The sequence below is a fragment of the Chaetodon auriga genome, chromosome 19 (assembly GCF_051107435.1).
Source record: "Chaetodon auriga isolate fChaAug3 chromosome 19, fChaAug3.hap1, whole genome shotgun sequence".
NCBI lineage: Eukaryota > Metazoa > Chordata > Actinopteri > Chaetodontiformes > Chaetodontidae > Chaetodon > Chaetodon auriga.
This window is the reverse complement of record NC_135092.1, coordinates 7200924-7216760: the sequence shown is the minus strand read 5'-3', so window position 1 is coordinate 7216760 and position 15837 is coordinate 7200924. Positions and strand designations below refer to the sequence as shown.

Here is a 15837-nt window from a genome sequence, read left to right as displayed (position 1 = left end):
TTTTAAGTTGCTCACAAGTTATTAATGCCTTATTATAGATCTACAAAACATGAATAAATAACTTGAAAGCGGTGCCATGATTTGCAGTGTATGACAGCGAGCTTTCTTCCACTGACATATCACACATAGCCTGGGAGTCTCAAGCGTGCTTCATGAAAGCAACACAGGAACTATTGATTGACTGCAGTATATTAAATATGTACACCTGTGTGTATCGGGGGTGGGGGGGTGGGGTGGGGGGGTCACACAGAAACACTGAACTGCTCAGAAAATGTCCAAAAGGAAAAAAAAAAAAATCCATGCACAAGTCAGTCATTGTGAAGTCGGGTGTGTGCAGGAACCACCCTGGTGGCTGTTATTGACTTTCTAGCTGTCTGACAGACTGAAATCTCACGAGTGTGCGGCGTCTGTTCAGCAGCATCACACCTCGAGCTGAACTGACACACACACACACACACACAATTTGGAAAGCCATGAAAGATTCAAGCAAAATTCACATCAAGTACTTTCGGTTTGTACTGATAATCAACCATTCTGGTCATCAGTTAATAGCTCAGATAATTTATCAAGCGCTGTCATCAAACCCAGATTAGCAGCAGTCATCTTCTTCTCTTTTCTGGTGCCTCTGCCTCCCCCTCTGATCACCAGCCTCTGCGCTCAGTCATCAGTGTTCACAGCCACAGGACATATTCCATCTCTGGCCATTAACCGTGGCGAGCATTAAGATACAGAGAACTGATAGTTTCTTTATCTACTCCTCTCTCTCTTCACCGCTCGAATGAAGAGACTGATTAACTTAAACACTTGAGTCTCTTTTTTTTCTTCTTCTTCTTTCCTCTTCTAGCCCTGTTGTTCTTCCTCGGAGCAAATTGAATTAGAATGAGCTAAGAGCCACAATTGACTTTACTATCCGAGTGGGGGCGGGGGTGGGGGGGGGGTGCGTAGAGGGAAAATAAAGAGCGGCAGAGGAGAGGGTGTGACCGAGTCAAAGAGGGGTGAGGAGTTCGAGCGACTCCACGCGCTGACACTCCCACCAGTGATGTCACACACAGACAGTGGGAGTGCTAGTGTTCGATTACAGCTTGTGTTTACTCTGTGGCTTTCCCTTTATGAAAAGCGTGTACTAAATATAATGACTTTGCAGGGCCGTAAACTTTTCCACTGATCTTAACTGTGCCTATGTGGGCTGAGCGTATGCTTGTGTGTATTTGTTTTTAAAAATAGATTGGAGCTGGATAGTCGTTAAGCCATTTTGAATGTCCCGGTCTGGATCATTCACATGGATGGCGGTGTGTCATTTGCGAAAATACACCAATTAGACTCAAACGGTTTTGCTGTGATCTTGAACTCTGTGGCGCTCGTTAGTTCATCTGACATAATACAGACACGGTCCAGTAGCCGAGAAGGGGTTGCACAGGCTGACTTTGAATGAGCCACATCTCTGACTTTGTGGTTTTGTGTGTGTGCGTCTCTTCTGTGCAGAGTGCTCACGGAACTGGTGTCGAAGATGAGGGACATGCAGATGGATAAGACAGAACTGGGGTGCCTTCGAGCCATAGTCCTTTTCAACCCAGGTAACTATCGCTACACGTAAGCCTTCATACGCTGCAGCAGGTGGGAGGAGCTGTAAATAAGGTGTTTCAAAGAGGTTTTAAAAGAGCGTGTACTGTTTGTCGTTCCCTCATTGACGCAGCCTGAATTTGGTTACAAGTGATTCCAATGGCAACTTTTCACAGCAGGAAGGAAAGTACCAAAACATCCACGGGAACTTCTCAATGCCACATAATCCCCTTCTCCACTGCCCATCAGTGTTCAGGGTATTTTGCAAACATTCATATTTTTACCAAAATGGGCATAAATACACCTCTTCGGGTAGAGCTTTCCAGCTTGGGGAAAGGCGATAGCGGGCCGCAGAGGCAGTGTGTTCAGCCATATGTTTGCAGTGCACTTAGCATATGGATGGCAAAGAGGATTATGCAGAAAAAAATGAAACATGTCACCACTGGGAGCCTTTATAAATGACTGAATCCAATGTGATCTCAGGAGTGAGGAAAATACATATGTTTTATCAACCCCTCAAGCCAGCTGAAGAGGTTTGCTACTCAAATTTTAGATTTCGGGCGGACTCATCTCGACCTCATTATTGTAGCTTGAGAACTTGAGGCTGAGCTGGACTTCTCTTGAGAAATTAAGAGTTTCTTGTGACTTGTAAAACTGATGTGCTCAGGTAGGAAGCACAAAATAAAAAGCTGACGCAGTGCATATTTGATTCATGAATGCGCTGAAGGCAAACCCATGCATTTTTTTTTGTTTATTTTACAGTATGACATCCTCAGGAGATGTTTTTTCTGCCATTTTCCAGCAAAAATCTGGCCAAAGAAAATGTAAGAGAGCGGCCCGTGTCTCGCCACGGTGTCCCTCCCGCCGTCAGTGCGCTGCTCTGTGTTTAAAACCTCATCCACATGGCACCAACGTGCACAAAACCAACCCATGAATGTGACCCAGGTTTTTAATGACTCAGTGTGGGAGCCTTCCTCCGTCGCTCTGGGGGCCACTGTGTGTCTGTTCACCCCAGACACACTGATTCTCTGTGTTGCACATTTTGTTCAGGCCACATCCAGGCCCGCTGGCCCCGGTTCACTTCTCAGCCTGATTCCTTGTTAATTAGGGGTTCACTAGACTGGTCTGAGGGGGGTTGAGGAGATGTGTGGGGGGTGGTGGTGGTGGTGGTGGTGGAGGTGGAGACAGCGAGGCTAAAAAGGCCCTCAGTCCTTCCTTTCCCACACTGTGTGATCGAGTCCAGCCATTAACAACAAATGTTCACTCGTTGTTCGTTAATTGTGCGGCGCTTTGTTCGTCAGAAATGTTAACCACTGACGTGTTTGTGTTGTTAATCAATGATGAGTCCTCCAGTGAAGCTTCAATCAGCGCAGCTTGGAAATTACAGTCTTAATTGGACGAACCCAGAACGTGGTGACACAGGTCCACAGTGAACCTGCGGGGTTAAAGCTCATCTTGTAAGTTCGTCAGACGCTGCTCTCCATCCTAAAGCTCTGCGATGGGCGCAGCTGGCCGCAGACTCTGAGACAGAAAAAGAAACGTTTTAGCAGGCAGGTTTTGTCCCTTCTGCCATAATGGGCAGGTTTGCTGTTGTTGTTGATCATTTTCTTAACATCTTTTTTGTTGGTGTGTGTTTCCACAGACTCGAAAGGTCTGTCCAACCCCAGTGAGGTAGAAGCTCTGAGAGAGAAAGTGTACGCGTCTTTAGAGGCCTACTGCAAACAGAAGTACCCCGAGCAGCCTGGCAGGTATGGATGCAAACCCTGAAATGTGCACAGAACTGATCTGAGATGAACTGAATCTACAGAGAAATGCAAAAAAAGTTCGGCTTGAACGTGTATTTATCCCAAGCTCCGATACTCAAAGCCATCATAAGGCGAAGAGCTGCTGCACCAAGTGTGCACATAAACAATGATTTTCATCAATACAGGAGCTGTGGGTTCACCCTGTTCCTCAGATGGGATTGATTCCTTGCACAGATGTTCTGCATATATGTAACTGCGTTTTTCCCTGACAAAGACAGTTGTGTGAATCAACATAATTCAAAAGTAGTTTAATGTGTGACCTGCTTTTTCCTCATTTGTTCTTTCTTCATACACAATTCCTCCTTTGTCACTTCATGTGGTTTAGGTTAATAGACGCCATATTGTGTTAATGAGAAAAAGGAAAAACAGTTTAAAGAAGAGCAAGAAACTGATTTTCACTAGATTTTCATCCATATGCTTGTCACATGTTCTAAGCTGACCGTGCTGTTTACAGCTCGCTGTTTGGATGCAAAGGTCTGAAAATCCATTCAAAAGGTGTCAAAATAAGGAGAAAAAAGGACCTCATGCAAGAGCATTTTTGTATTCTTACCCTAAACTCCTACACTGTCTACCCAAACTCTCCTGACTGCACAAGCCTGTTGTTAATCAATGGCTTCAGCCTGATGAGTGCCAGCTGCTCATGTGTAGGTGCACAACTGAGATCAGATCATCTGAACCATCAGCTCCCCACCCAAAGTTTATAAATAAGCTCAAGTTTTGGGCAGGTCTCGTTCTAAAAATTCCAAAAAAGAAGAGAATTCACGCAGAGGAGTTTGAAATTGTGCTGCTGTCACAGAAAAATGACAGAAAAATGAAGACATTTTGCAGCGTCAGGAGCTGTGTACACTGCTGACTGCCGAACACTGCTGCCAAACGACACGTCGTCAGAGCAGCTAGATTATAGCTAGATGCTAAAAAAAGTCTTTAAAAAGCAAAGTGGTCCATTACTTAGATGGGAGGTGGTCAAGGGGGTCAGTCCATGAGATGGACGATAGAATATTACACAGAAGACAATGTTACACTGTCAGCAGTTAGAACTGTTCTGCTCACCTGGAGCAACCTGCATGAAGCCCCCGACTGCGGGAGACTTTCCCCAACAGCCACTTAACTGGAGCCCATAAGATGCTTTGCCAGAATACACCAATAAAATGAAAAACAACTCTCGAAGCTGTCAGTAAACTGGCAGCCATGATGATTATGATACGGCGACCGGAATGTGAATTTTGCGTTGAGCTTATTTCCGTCATATATTTTATTGACTTTGATTTTGCTGCTGCGGGTTAAACTCCAGACTCGTTCAGGTTATGGCATTATAATGTTTTATAGGCAGGTCACTTTTTACCCCCGTGGAGAAAGACAGACTCTCTGCACATGACTCAGAGGACAGGACAGCACCGCTTGAGAGTCAGCTACACACTCTGTTGGTGTCGTCTGTCCTGAGATTGTTTTTCTCCAGCGTCGTCCCCCCGCCCCCTCCCTCGTATCGTGCCGCCTTGGTCCTTGTCTCTTATTTTTGTCTTGTGTTGTGACAGATTTGCCAAGCTGTTGCTGCGGTTACCGGCGCTTCGCTCCATCGGCCTCAAGTGTCTGGAGCACTTGTTCTTCTTCAAGCTCATCGGCGACACGCCCATCGACACCTTCCTCATGGAGATGCTAGAAGCACCGCATCAAATGACATAATAGCAGAGAGGCTTGAGCTCTCCTCCTCCTCCTCCTCCTCCTCCTCCTCCTCCTCCTCCTCCCTCCACCTTCCTCCCCCATGTCAGCCCCGGATCGGGAGCGGGGTCCTTTTTAAAAATCCCATCTCCAGCGAGGGACAGATCATGTGATGACTTTGAATGGAGAATCTCTCCCTCCCTGCCTCCCTTCGGCTCCCTTTGATGTGTTTCGAAACGATGAATTCATCACGTCTATGGGTCTGTTTTATACCTTGTAAAAATATATAAATAAGAAATATATATATATGAAAATCACACGACAACACGAGTGACAACAGTGGACTAAAATGAGGTCGGACAGAGGACAGAAGAAATGTATTGAGCCATCGTTTTCATCCTTGCTTTTCCTAAACCTTGATGAGAAACAGCAGAGATGATCAGGTTTTAACACCCACAGTTAAGCTTGCAGGTATATATAACAAAAAAAACTACAAAAAAAAAAAAAAGAGCGGCGGTGATGTCATATCTGGACACTCAGCGCTGTGATCGGGACAATCGTGGACTGGGAGAGCCTCAGGCTGCCTACTCTTGGACCTGAGCCCTCTCTCTCTCTCTCTCTCTATCTCTTTTTCAGGACTGAACTTACTTCGGGGAGGGAACGGTGTGGGGGGAGGGGGGGGGGCAACACGTCTGCTTAAAGGAACTCCTGCCTGACTCGACTGAACACGTCAGGTCTTGCACTAGCTGTTTTTTTCTTTTTTTTTTTAAGTGTGAGCTTTCTGGAGTAGAACTCAGAGGTGCGTTAACAAGACTGCAAGTGCTTAAAAAAAACCTCAGGTCTCTGCCCAATTCCAACAAACAAAACCATGTCTTACTCTATTAGCACTGTGCAGCATCGGGGAGGACGGCGTGTTAGTCCACTAATCAGCCCTTCAGCTAATCGATGCAACGCGGGTTGGGAGAGCTTGTTGTGTACAATCTGTGCAGTCCTCCTGCAAAACGCGGGAGGACGCGGGCCGCTGTGAATTAGCCACACGTTAGCTTCATGCTACATGACGCGCTGAGAGGCAACCAGCAGGCACCCAGAGCAGCTTTTGGCAAAACCTCTTTTGCAACCTTACAGGTGATCACAACAAACCCAGCTGGAAAGCGAGCGCAGGCTCGTCTGTTGGGGGGGGGGGGGGGGGGGGGGGGGGGGGGGGGTTGGCCGCCCTCTGAGCTCCTTTTCCGTCCCTTCTCCCTTCACTTCTCATTTCATGTGAATTTCAGCACACCATTTACACCTCCACACTCAGACATCCCTCTGCTCAATGCAGTGGGCGTTAGCTTTTTTTTTTTTTTTTTTTGTTCCGAAACACCTCATATCTACCTGTACAGAAAGTTACAGCCGTCTACAGTATTGATGTTATTTTCAGTTTTGATCTTAACAACAGCGATGCACAATTACCTCTGTTCCCATCCCTCCGACCTTCAGTTCTCCACGCTCATTTAACCATTTACAGTATGCATGAGAAGTGCTCGTCGTTGCAGCGGAGCCATTATTTGTTTATTTGTTTGTTACTTGGCACTTAACCTCATGACAGCGGAGTCGGGTTCCTAAACGGAGAGCTGATGTTGATGTAACTGACCCCTGAGGTGGAAGTTGGTCCGGGCCCAATAAGGAACGCCCCAATTGTTTTCCTCCTCAGAGGGACACACACACACACACACACACACACACACACACACACACACACATTTGCTCTCTCTGCACTTCTCTGGACAACCAAGTGTCATTCAAGTCAAACTGAAATGTTAAATATCTCCATGTTGTGTATAAATATGCTTTATGCCCATATTCTGCCCCCCCTCCTTTTCTCTAAATGCTGCAGCTGCTGCAAAACTATGCATCAAGTGCATTTCCAAAGATTGTCCACAGAGCGGGTGCATGTCGGTATGGCGCACACTGGTCTGATACCTTTTAAAACAAGCGTTTGGTAGGTGTGGGTCTGCTCTAATGTTTTCCTGGACTGGAGTCCCGCCACCCCTTCGCCCCAATGTTCAGATATTTGATTCTGTACCAGTTTATTCACCCTCGATTAACAAACAAACAGCCCTCAGTTGAAAGTGTTATATGGAAAAATGAAACATAGCAGAGTTTAAGGTCAATAGCTGCTGCCGAGTGTGATATGAAAAGAGGACTAAACGAGAATTAAATTGCAGATTTTCCTTCTCTACCTGCATATTTGCCACTCTTTCATAGGCACCTTGACGCTGTCTGGACCTGAAAGAAAAAAAAAAACCCTCTGTGTTTTCATTGTGCTGTGATGAAGTTATATGGAGTCTTGAGTGTGCCACTTCCAATTATCATTTTTTAGTGTTTAATTCTAATCAGTTCATATGTTCAGTGCATTGTCACAAAATATTGATGAGATCTATGTTTCAATTATGCATAGGAAACCTCCAAAATACATCATTAAATTAGCCAATTAATAATTTCCTCAGTCTTTTCAAAGGGTTGATGAATAATTGAACTTTCAAATTGAATCATAAGGCTGATTTTTAAAAAGGCTTTGTGACCGAGCTCACAATGAATTTGTCTCCTCCACAGTTTGTGATGGCTTTCATTTAAAGGTACAGCGAGTCGCATTTACACAGCTTTTCTTATTTTCAGGTGCTTATACAATCATGAAAACATACTTATAAATATTATATTCCATTTCTGCCGATAGGTCCCCCTAAGACCGACACACTGGTCCTTTAAAGTGTGACTGAAAATGAAATGCACCCATGGAGCAGCAACAGGAGCTTTTATAGGCAGGTTGTATTTTCTCAGTCTGTCAACATTAATTGCGATCTGTTAAGTCTGAAAATGATTCTAGTGGCACCATCAGGACTCCATAGAGGTGTTGGCTCCAACCAAGACACCATTGCTGCAAAGACCACGTGTCAGTTTTTCATCCTGATTTGGGTCCAGTTTCACAGGAGGGCCTCCACTGGGGGTTCACTTTGCAGATGTGTGTCCACCTCTGTGAAACTGATCCCCGGACGCCCAGTGATCTGTTTCCTCATGAAGAAAATGCTCTGAAATGTCACATACTGTACTTGAAGCAGGACTACAACATTTACTTTCCAGTCAGGGAGCAGTTTGGATAAAACAGAGCGAGGGGTGTGGCGGCTGTTTGAGAGCTGTGAGCTCCCTCTGGTGGCAGAGAGGCAGCGCTGCAACATTACTTGAATTTTTCTACAAGTATTTAATCAGACAAAAAGAAGGCACTTTCTGACAGCGTTGTTGTCATCGACGTTCCTCTTGATCAGACAAAACCTCAGCGTCTGTGCTTGTTAAAACTGTAAGAAGTAGCAATAACCTCAGTTTGACCGATTGGCTCGTTGTGTTGGAACTCATTGAAGAGACAGTATTGACTGCCAGTTTGAGCTCGGTTTAAAGTATTTATATCCTGGGGGGGGCAAAAACAATATACTCAAAAAAAGACATTTTTCATTTTTACTGATTCATTTTTTAGAGGAATGTTGCGGATTTTAATCAAGAAAAGCAGATTTGGAGCAATTAAAATCAACTGGGTGACCCACGTCCTGTTCCCTGAAGTCTGATGTCTCCTCTTAGTGCGACCACAGGTCTTAAGCCATAAAGTGGATGATGCGTGAGCTCACTCCCCTGCAGGAAATGACCAGACAAGGATCTCCTTGACTAGATAAAGAAAGGCCGCATAGAATGATTACCTACACGAATGCTTTATAACATAAAGCTATATTTTGTTAATATGTATATGTGTATATATTTATAAATATATATCAACAGATCTGTTCCTTGAGTATTTCCAACAGTGAAAGAGGGAGACGAGTCGTTCAGACCAAACTGCTCCACACTAGGTGTTCTTCAGCTAATTTAATAAAAGAATTCTGAGGATTTTTTTTTTTTTTTTTTTGCATTTTTGACCCGGACTTTATAAAATCAAACCTGATCAACCAGCAGAATCGCAGCAGCTCTGAAATCAAAAGAAACCAGCTTCTTCTCAGCAGTTTATGGGACCTCAAAGAAAAAAAAGAAAAAAAAAAAAAACATGGAAGAGGAAAAAAAAAAAACAAAGGTTGATACTTTAAACCCTCCAAAATGTATGTGTTGCTTAAGCAATTTGTCTGTTCAAAGAGTGTAATCAGGAAAAGCTGAGCTTGTGACACAATCACTGCTTTCTTTGTTGCATAGACAGTAAAATGTTCAAGTGGGAAAAAAAAAAAGAAAACAAAAACACTTGAAAAAGATCTATTTTTGTACAAAGGTAATTTTATCCCTTGCTTGTGTACTCTGTTCTTTCCCTTTTCTTCTGTGGGCCGTTGTATATGTTGTGCAAAAGCTTATTCAGCGAGGCAAGAGACAATTTTCAGATTGAAAATTCAAGGTGAGAGGAGTCGTTGGCTTTGGCACCTCGGTAACTGTGTCGCCTTTACTTTGCCATTTTCAGCCCGTCTCCGCAAGACGGGCATGTCTTCTTTCATTATATTTTTGTCTATTTTTAAGGAGATGGAATTTTGTCATCTGTTCTTTGTGGGTTGTTCTCTGATGTTCTCTATCTTTCATGGGCAGAAAAAAAGGTTATTAAAAAACTCAAAAGTGAGCTCCGCTGGTTCATTCTGTGTCGTGTTAAAGATGCACGTTCACTCACGACTCGGGCACGTGAAACATATAAAAACTGGTTTTATTAAGACGCAGGTTATAGCTGTCGAATGCAAACATATAATCCACAAAATCCAGGTTGACTACAGAGAACAGACGCTGCTGGCTTTGTGTGCAGAACTACAAGTATGAGCTACTCAAGCAGAAGAGAACAGAAAGAAACAAGACAGCCAAAAATAACGAAAGCGCAACATGTGTCAATGTCATATGTACAAATCTGAGAAGACAAAACTGCATTTGGTCACTGTTGTAAACTGTGGACGTTTAACATGAGGGGGGGGGTGAATCCAGCGCTCCAGTCGGAGTGCAAAATATGAGTAACATCTGGATTTTTCCATCAAACTTATCACATTTTCTTGAGGCATTCTTGACAGTTAGGGCACTTCTCAACACTTCAAACTGCAGCTTGTTGCTGTCAATTTGCACAGAACTCACAAAATATGTTGTTATGGCACACAGCGCTTACTTGAGATCTGGGATTTCACACTAAGGGGAGAAAAAAAAAAACACTAATAGTGGTGCCACTTGAATAAATAAGACAAATGGATCCTTAGATTTTCTCTTTTTTTTTTTTAATCTAAAGCTTGACGTCATTGAGACGGAGCTACAGTTACACAAATCAAAGGCAAAGGAAATCGTAGAAAGGCCAAATAACCATTACATGTATTGTACAAGAGCAGTGACGTCGGGGGTTAACGCAGTGTCAGAAATACTGAAGCACCAATGAGTGGCAACGCAAAAAGTCACCTACTTCAACAACAAAACCTGGCACGTGAACAGACAGATGGGGAGCGCGTCCTCTGCAGGACGGACTCTGCTGATACTGTGTGGCTGATGTGTCTCATTTGGTTCGCCTTGCTGAATTTCGTTACCTTGAAAGCTCTCCGCGTCCCGCAGGAGCTCTCTGTTAGAAAACAAGTCCTCTTTTCTTACAACGAAACGTAGAAAAAAAAGTATTTAAAAAAAAAAATGAGAAAGAAATATGAACGGCCCCAAAGATCCGGCGGGGCTTAGCAGTCGCTTTTCCATAGCTTGATGGTTTTGTCGTTTTCTAAAGCCGCGGATGCGATGATGTTCTCTGTCGGGTGGCAGGCAGTCGATATGACGACGTCTGAAAAGAGACGGGAAGGGAAATGGAAACGGTGCTGAGAACTGCGTGAAAGATTCAGAAACATGTTACACCCAGAATGCAATTTATCTCCACACAGACACAAATGGCAGTCTTAAAGCAGTGTCGAATCAATTTTCAGCCTGTTGAGACTTAAAGAGTCAGATCCGGTGTGTCTGCTGCACCTGTGTGGCCCTGCAGCTTCTGCACGATCTCCTTCGTCTGCAGGTTCCAGATATAAACCATGTTGTCCTCGGAGCCCGACACGATCCACTGCAAGAGAGCAGCCGTCAATCATTTCAGACGCAGGGGCGGGTCAGGCATTGAATAGCAGGTTTACTGAAACAGTAAAGAGTTCTCACCTTTCCACCGGTGACAGAGAAATTAGCAAATATGCAGTACTTCTCATTTTTGTGGCCGGTGTACGTTTTCAAGCACTGAAATGTTACAAGAACAGTGAACAGTTAATTGTTGAGCATAACCATCAGCAATGAACATATCAACTAACCCTTAACTGCACGTGAACATGAGGCTGGTTCACATTCATTTCCGCTTTTCTACCAGAATAACCTGATAATGGAAAATGCTGAAGGAGCTTACCTTTCCTTTGCTGTAGTCCCACAGCTTCAGCGTGCTGGAACACAAACACAGCAGAGCAGCTGTTAGAAAACGAACATCAAAACAGCCACATAAAACCAATAACCTTGTGATCACATTCATTTCACGTCCTTTCTGTTTATATAAACCTGCAGCTGGGGGAAGCTTAGTCTAGTGTTATACCACCACCTGCTGGTGAAAACCACGGCAAAAGGAGCAGATAAACAGCATCATGGCTGATTTTTAATAGAAAAGAGCGCTGACACCACTCTGGTGCAGCTATGTAATAATACTCACTTATCCAGTGTAGCAGCCAGGATGTATTTCCCGTTCGGGGAAAACTTCACAAATGACACAGGAGGGTTGTCGTCATCTAAGATAAGCAACAGCAAGAGCACCATCAGCACACAAACAGGCCAGAACCACATCGAAACACGTTTTTCTCCTCTACTAAAATCAGTGAAAATGAGGTGAGAATCTGTCCTAAATGCAGCAGTATGATGGGCCTGAGAGCTCTGCACACTCAGGGTTATCTTACCTATGAGCGTCTTTAAACACTGCCCCGATGCGGTGTCCCAGATTCGGCTGGGAATGCCAAAAAAAAGAAAAAAAAAATCATCATATGATTCAGGGTTGTTAAAATGTTTCACTGTTAGGTAACAGTCAATAAACAAGAAGCACGTGAACACAACTGGACTGAAGCTGAGGACAAGTCTTAAGTCTTTAAATATTTACTCAACAAATACTTTGACTTCCACCGGACGTGTTCATGTTTTGGTTGCCACGGAATCAGGGCAGCAGTGAGAGACGGCGATAAGAAATATGAAGCAGAACATTTATCCCTCCGTGGGAGAAAGACTTCCCACGGATCGAGCGCGACAAGACAACTACCCACCGCGAGGAGCACTGAACCAGATGGGCTTGTTTTTTTTTTTTTTAAAAAGCGCTCATGATAACTGAACTGTGTCTGGACACACAACAGCTGTCAGAGACACAGGCAGCAGCAGGCTTATTACAGTTGTAATACAATTTTAATGAAGTTAACAGAGTTGCAATTGCTTTTCGTGTCATGTTAAGATGTGGCACATTTTGGAAGCACGTAAACCTTTACAGCAATGCTGGGCACCATTTACACACACTGAGCAACAAAACAGCCAATCACAGACGCCACAATACTAAATGCAACACGCAGGCTGGTCCACAGTTAGCATTGTCATATTAGAATACTGTGTTAACACCAACGCTAATTAGCATTTCTGCACACTCTTGATGCAGCAATATAATGAAAATGTGGCCTATTAAATTGCATCTGCTAAAATAACGTCTCTTCATCTTGCAGGATCAGTGTGTCAGTTTTATAGTGCGACATGTCTGCATACAAGTTCACACACTCTATGAAGCACCGACCTCCGCGTTTTTATTCAAGTCGCAATGAGAACTGAATGCCACACAGTGACAAAGATGTTATAAGATCCATTAAGTCTTAAACTGAGTATGTTATCTGCTAATGAGGATATTTTCCTCTGTCAGTTTTAAAAATGTGCCATTACTGAGGGAAAGGGTGCACCAGCGTGGAACAAAAAGGCAGGAATAATACAGTTTGTTCTCACTCACCAAAGGCCGTCATAGCTACTGGACACGATCAGGGAGCCGTCTCTGTTGAAATGAACCTGCAAGCAGAGGCACACCATCAGCTTGCTCAAATCGAGAAGATTCCTCTGACGCTGGGAATAAAAACGAACTTACGGCCGAGACGGGGTCAGAATGTGCCGGCAACGTTTTCAAACATTTCCCGGTCTTCACATCCCATATCCTTACGCTCTCGTCAAACTGGAAGCAAAAAAAAACAAAAAGACAAACAGTAATGACTTTTTATGTTTTCAAAACCGCACAGAGACGAGCTTATAATGGTCTGACATCTGTTCTCCATTTATGACCGGTTTCATGCCAGAAGCTCTGTACTCACCGATCCTGACACGATAAGGTTGGACTGGGGGTTGAAGTTGCAGCAGAAGACGTAGTTGCTGTGACCTTTTAGAGTTTTTAAGCATTTTCCCTGAATGAAAGATAAAGGAGTTGAAATGTCACCAAAAAAAATGACCTTTCCTCCAAAGCACAACCCGTGTTAGACAACCTGCGGCTAGTTAACGCGAGCCACTGCAGCTTTAATGAGGATTCAAATTTTACAGCAACAGAAACCGCAGATATGAAAGCGAAGAGCGTGCATGGATTTCATTTTCAACCCTCATGAATGCATAATGAGAGCGCTGCTCTCTTACCGAGCTGACGTCCCAGATCTTCAGGGTTTTGTCATCAGACGCAGACACCAGGAGGTTGGAGTCAGAGGACCAGGCCACGTCAGATATACCCTGCAGACGCACGGGAACAATAAGGACCGCAGCTGACTGCTAAGGGATTCTAACTGATACTCACATTAAAATGACACTGACATGATGCGAGGTGCTTTCTGATCATCTTCCTCACGCATGCTTCAGCTACTCCATATGAGTAAAAACTTGACAAATACAACCCAATCTTTCAAAGCAGAAAAACAGCAGCTGTAAAGATGAGAATCTGTTAAACTCACAAGTTTGTGTCCCGATATGGTTTTCTCAAACTTGCCGTCATACGCTCCCCAGATTTTGATGAGTTTATCAGCAGCTGTAAAGACAAAATAATCATGCATTCAGTGCTGCTAAAGTCTCTATAAATCAGGGGCCAATAATAGAATGTACTATTAATAAAGACAAGTAAGAAAATGGAAAAAGGACTCACAGGAGCTGGCGAGCCATTCTCCGCTCGGGCTGAATTTGACAGAGGAGACGGCTTTAGTGTGGCCCGCTAACGTGAATTTCAGGCTGTAGTTTGGCTTGGCGGGTGCAGACTGTAAATGAGGACAGAACATGACATTTAACAACCTCCCCCTGATGTGCAACAAATATTTATCAAAAGTGGCATCAAACAAAAACAGAAATGTCCCTAAATCCCACTTCTGCATATTTCCCCCGCCTGCCTACAATTACCACAACGCGCTGCAGTTACAAGAGAATGAGCAACGGTAGAAGAAGTCCAAACCTTGCTTTGACTGGAAGATGCTGATGGTACAACTGGAGGTTTTGTGTCAGTCTCTGGTTTCTTATCTTCTGTTGCCATGGTGAAGGAACGAGCATCTGCTGTGTACGATCCTGACAGAGACGACACAGATGCGGAGGTGAGTTAACAATCAAATCCTTTAAAAGCCAGTAAGTGCTTACACTGTTAGATGTAAAAGATCTGCACTAAAAGGGGACAGCCATGCCCCAGGGGTACCAGACATCATATACTTCAAGTAATTGTTTACATTATACAGCCTGATTTCATTGGCTCATATTTATGCTAGCTAGCCGTGTAAATTATGCCATATTTCTAAAAACTCGTAGCTCTGTAACCACTGGGAATGACACTGTAATTATCAGTAATTGCTGTCATTAAATCACTGGCACAGGTTGGAGTTTTTCCCTCGTGTTTAGTTGTTAAAAAGACACGAAGCGTGCGATTTCTTTCCCCTCCAACTATGAATTTAACGTAAGCTAGCGTTAAGTTATTTCAGCTAGCATTTAGCTAGCAAACGTTAACTGGCTTCGTTGCGGGTAAAATGACTAAACAGGATTATTTCACACAGTCAGCTACGGTTATAAGAGTAGTTGCTATAATTACAAATACGCCACGTATTTGTTTTGGTTAAATACAGTAGATATAAACAGAGGAAATATCAAACAAAGGGCCTTCGCTGAGAAGTCCACCTCTGACAGAAATATTAGCATACTGTTGATATTTATTCCAACGTTAAGGATTTGAAGCCGGACAGAAATAGATAAAAAACAAAAATCCAATTTTAAAGCCACTGGTTTTAAACGTAAACTCATGGCAGGCTGATCACGGAGCCGTCTGCTTTAAAAGCATTGATGCTGTTGACAAATTGGCTGAGCTGCCACGGAGGGGCCCTCCATTCAAACAATGAGGAATCAGTCAAACGCAGATACTCACGGGGATTTAATGCGGCTTCACGGTCAGATTCTTGCTTCTCGTCAAGACTGGAAAGAAAAATGCACGTTTATTTATTCAGACGGTCATGGAGAACGCATAAATCAAGTAGCTTGCTCCTGGATGTCTGCCTGCGAGGAGACGCGGGGAATGTGGTGCGGTGGTGCCTCTGTGCGCACGCGCGCTACCCTCAGCGGTAACGGAAACTAATGAGGGACAATAAGCGTCAAAGGCAAATATACTTTGTGGTTATGTTTCTGTTTGCTTCTAAATGTTTAGTTGTGCTTTTCCAGCATACGCAGCTGAGAAGTAACTGGGAAGTCCTTTACGTTGGCATTTTCTGTGTGTCTATATATATGAAGAGAGTAAACTTGAAATATGAAATGAAAATATGCTCCCTTCTTTTTTAATGTC

The 15837-nt window shown here is 43.8% G+C and overlaps 2 protein-coding genes across 3 annotated transcripts in view; one reads left to right on the top strand and one right to left on the bottom strand.

Moving 5' to 3' along the window:
* rxraa (retinoid X receptor, alpha a) overlaps positions 1–5500 on the top strand; it is a 98823-nt gene extending 93323 nt beyond the window's left edge. The window contains exons 9-11 of one of the 2 annotated variants that reach the window (XM_076757805.1): positions 1483–1574; positions 3203–3308; positions 4898–5500. In XM_076757805.1, the coding sequence (XP_076613920.1) occupies positions 1483–1574; positions 3203–3308; positions 4898–5045 (346 nt within the window). In that variant the 3' untranslated portion in view covers positions 5046–5500. The remainder of the gene's footprint in view (positions 1–1482; positions 1575–3202; positions 3309–4897) is intronic. The other variant, XM_076757804.1, reaches the window with a different exon arrangement.
* A 4187-nt stretch (positions 5501–9687) lies between these two features.
* Positions 9688–15606, bottom strand: wdr5 (WD repeat domain 5). The gene is made up of 14 exons (XM_076757806.1): positions 15427–15606; positions 14476–14585; positions 14176–14284; positions 13988–14061; positions 13680–13769; positions 13367–13456; positions 13147–13230; positions 13015–13070; positions 11939–11985; positions 11698–11773; positions 11404–11437; positions 11166–11240; positions 10989–11076; positions 9688–10806 (listed from the first exon to the last, which is right to left on the bottom strand). The coding sequence occupies exons 2-14, from the start codon at positions 14551–14553 to the stop codon at positions 10706–10708; spliced, it is 1002 nt and encodes a 333-aa protein (XP_076613921.1). The 5' UTR covers positions 14554–14585; positions 15427–15606; the 3' UTR covers positions 9688–10705.
* Between the last annotated feature and the right edge of the window lie 231 nt (positions 15607–15837).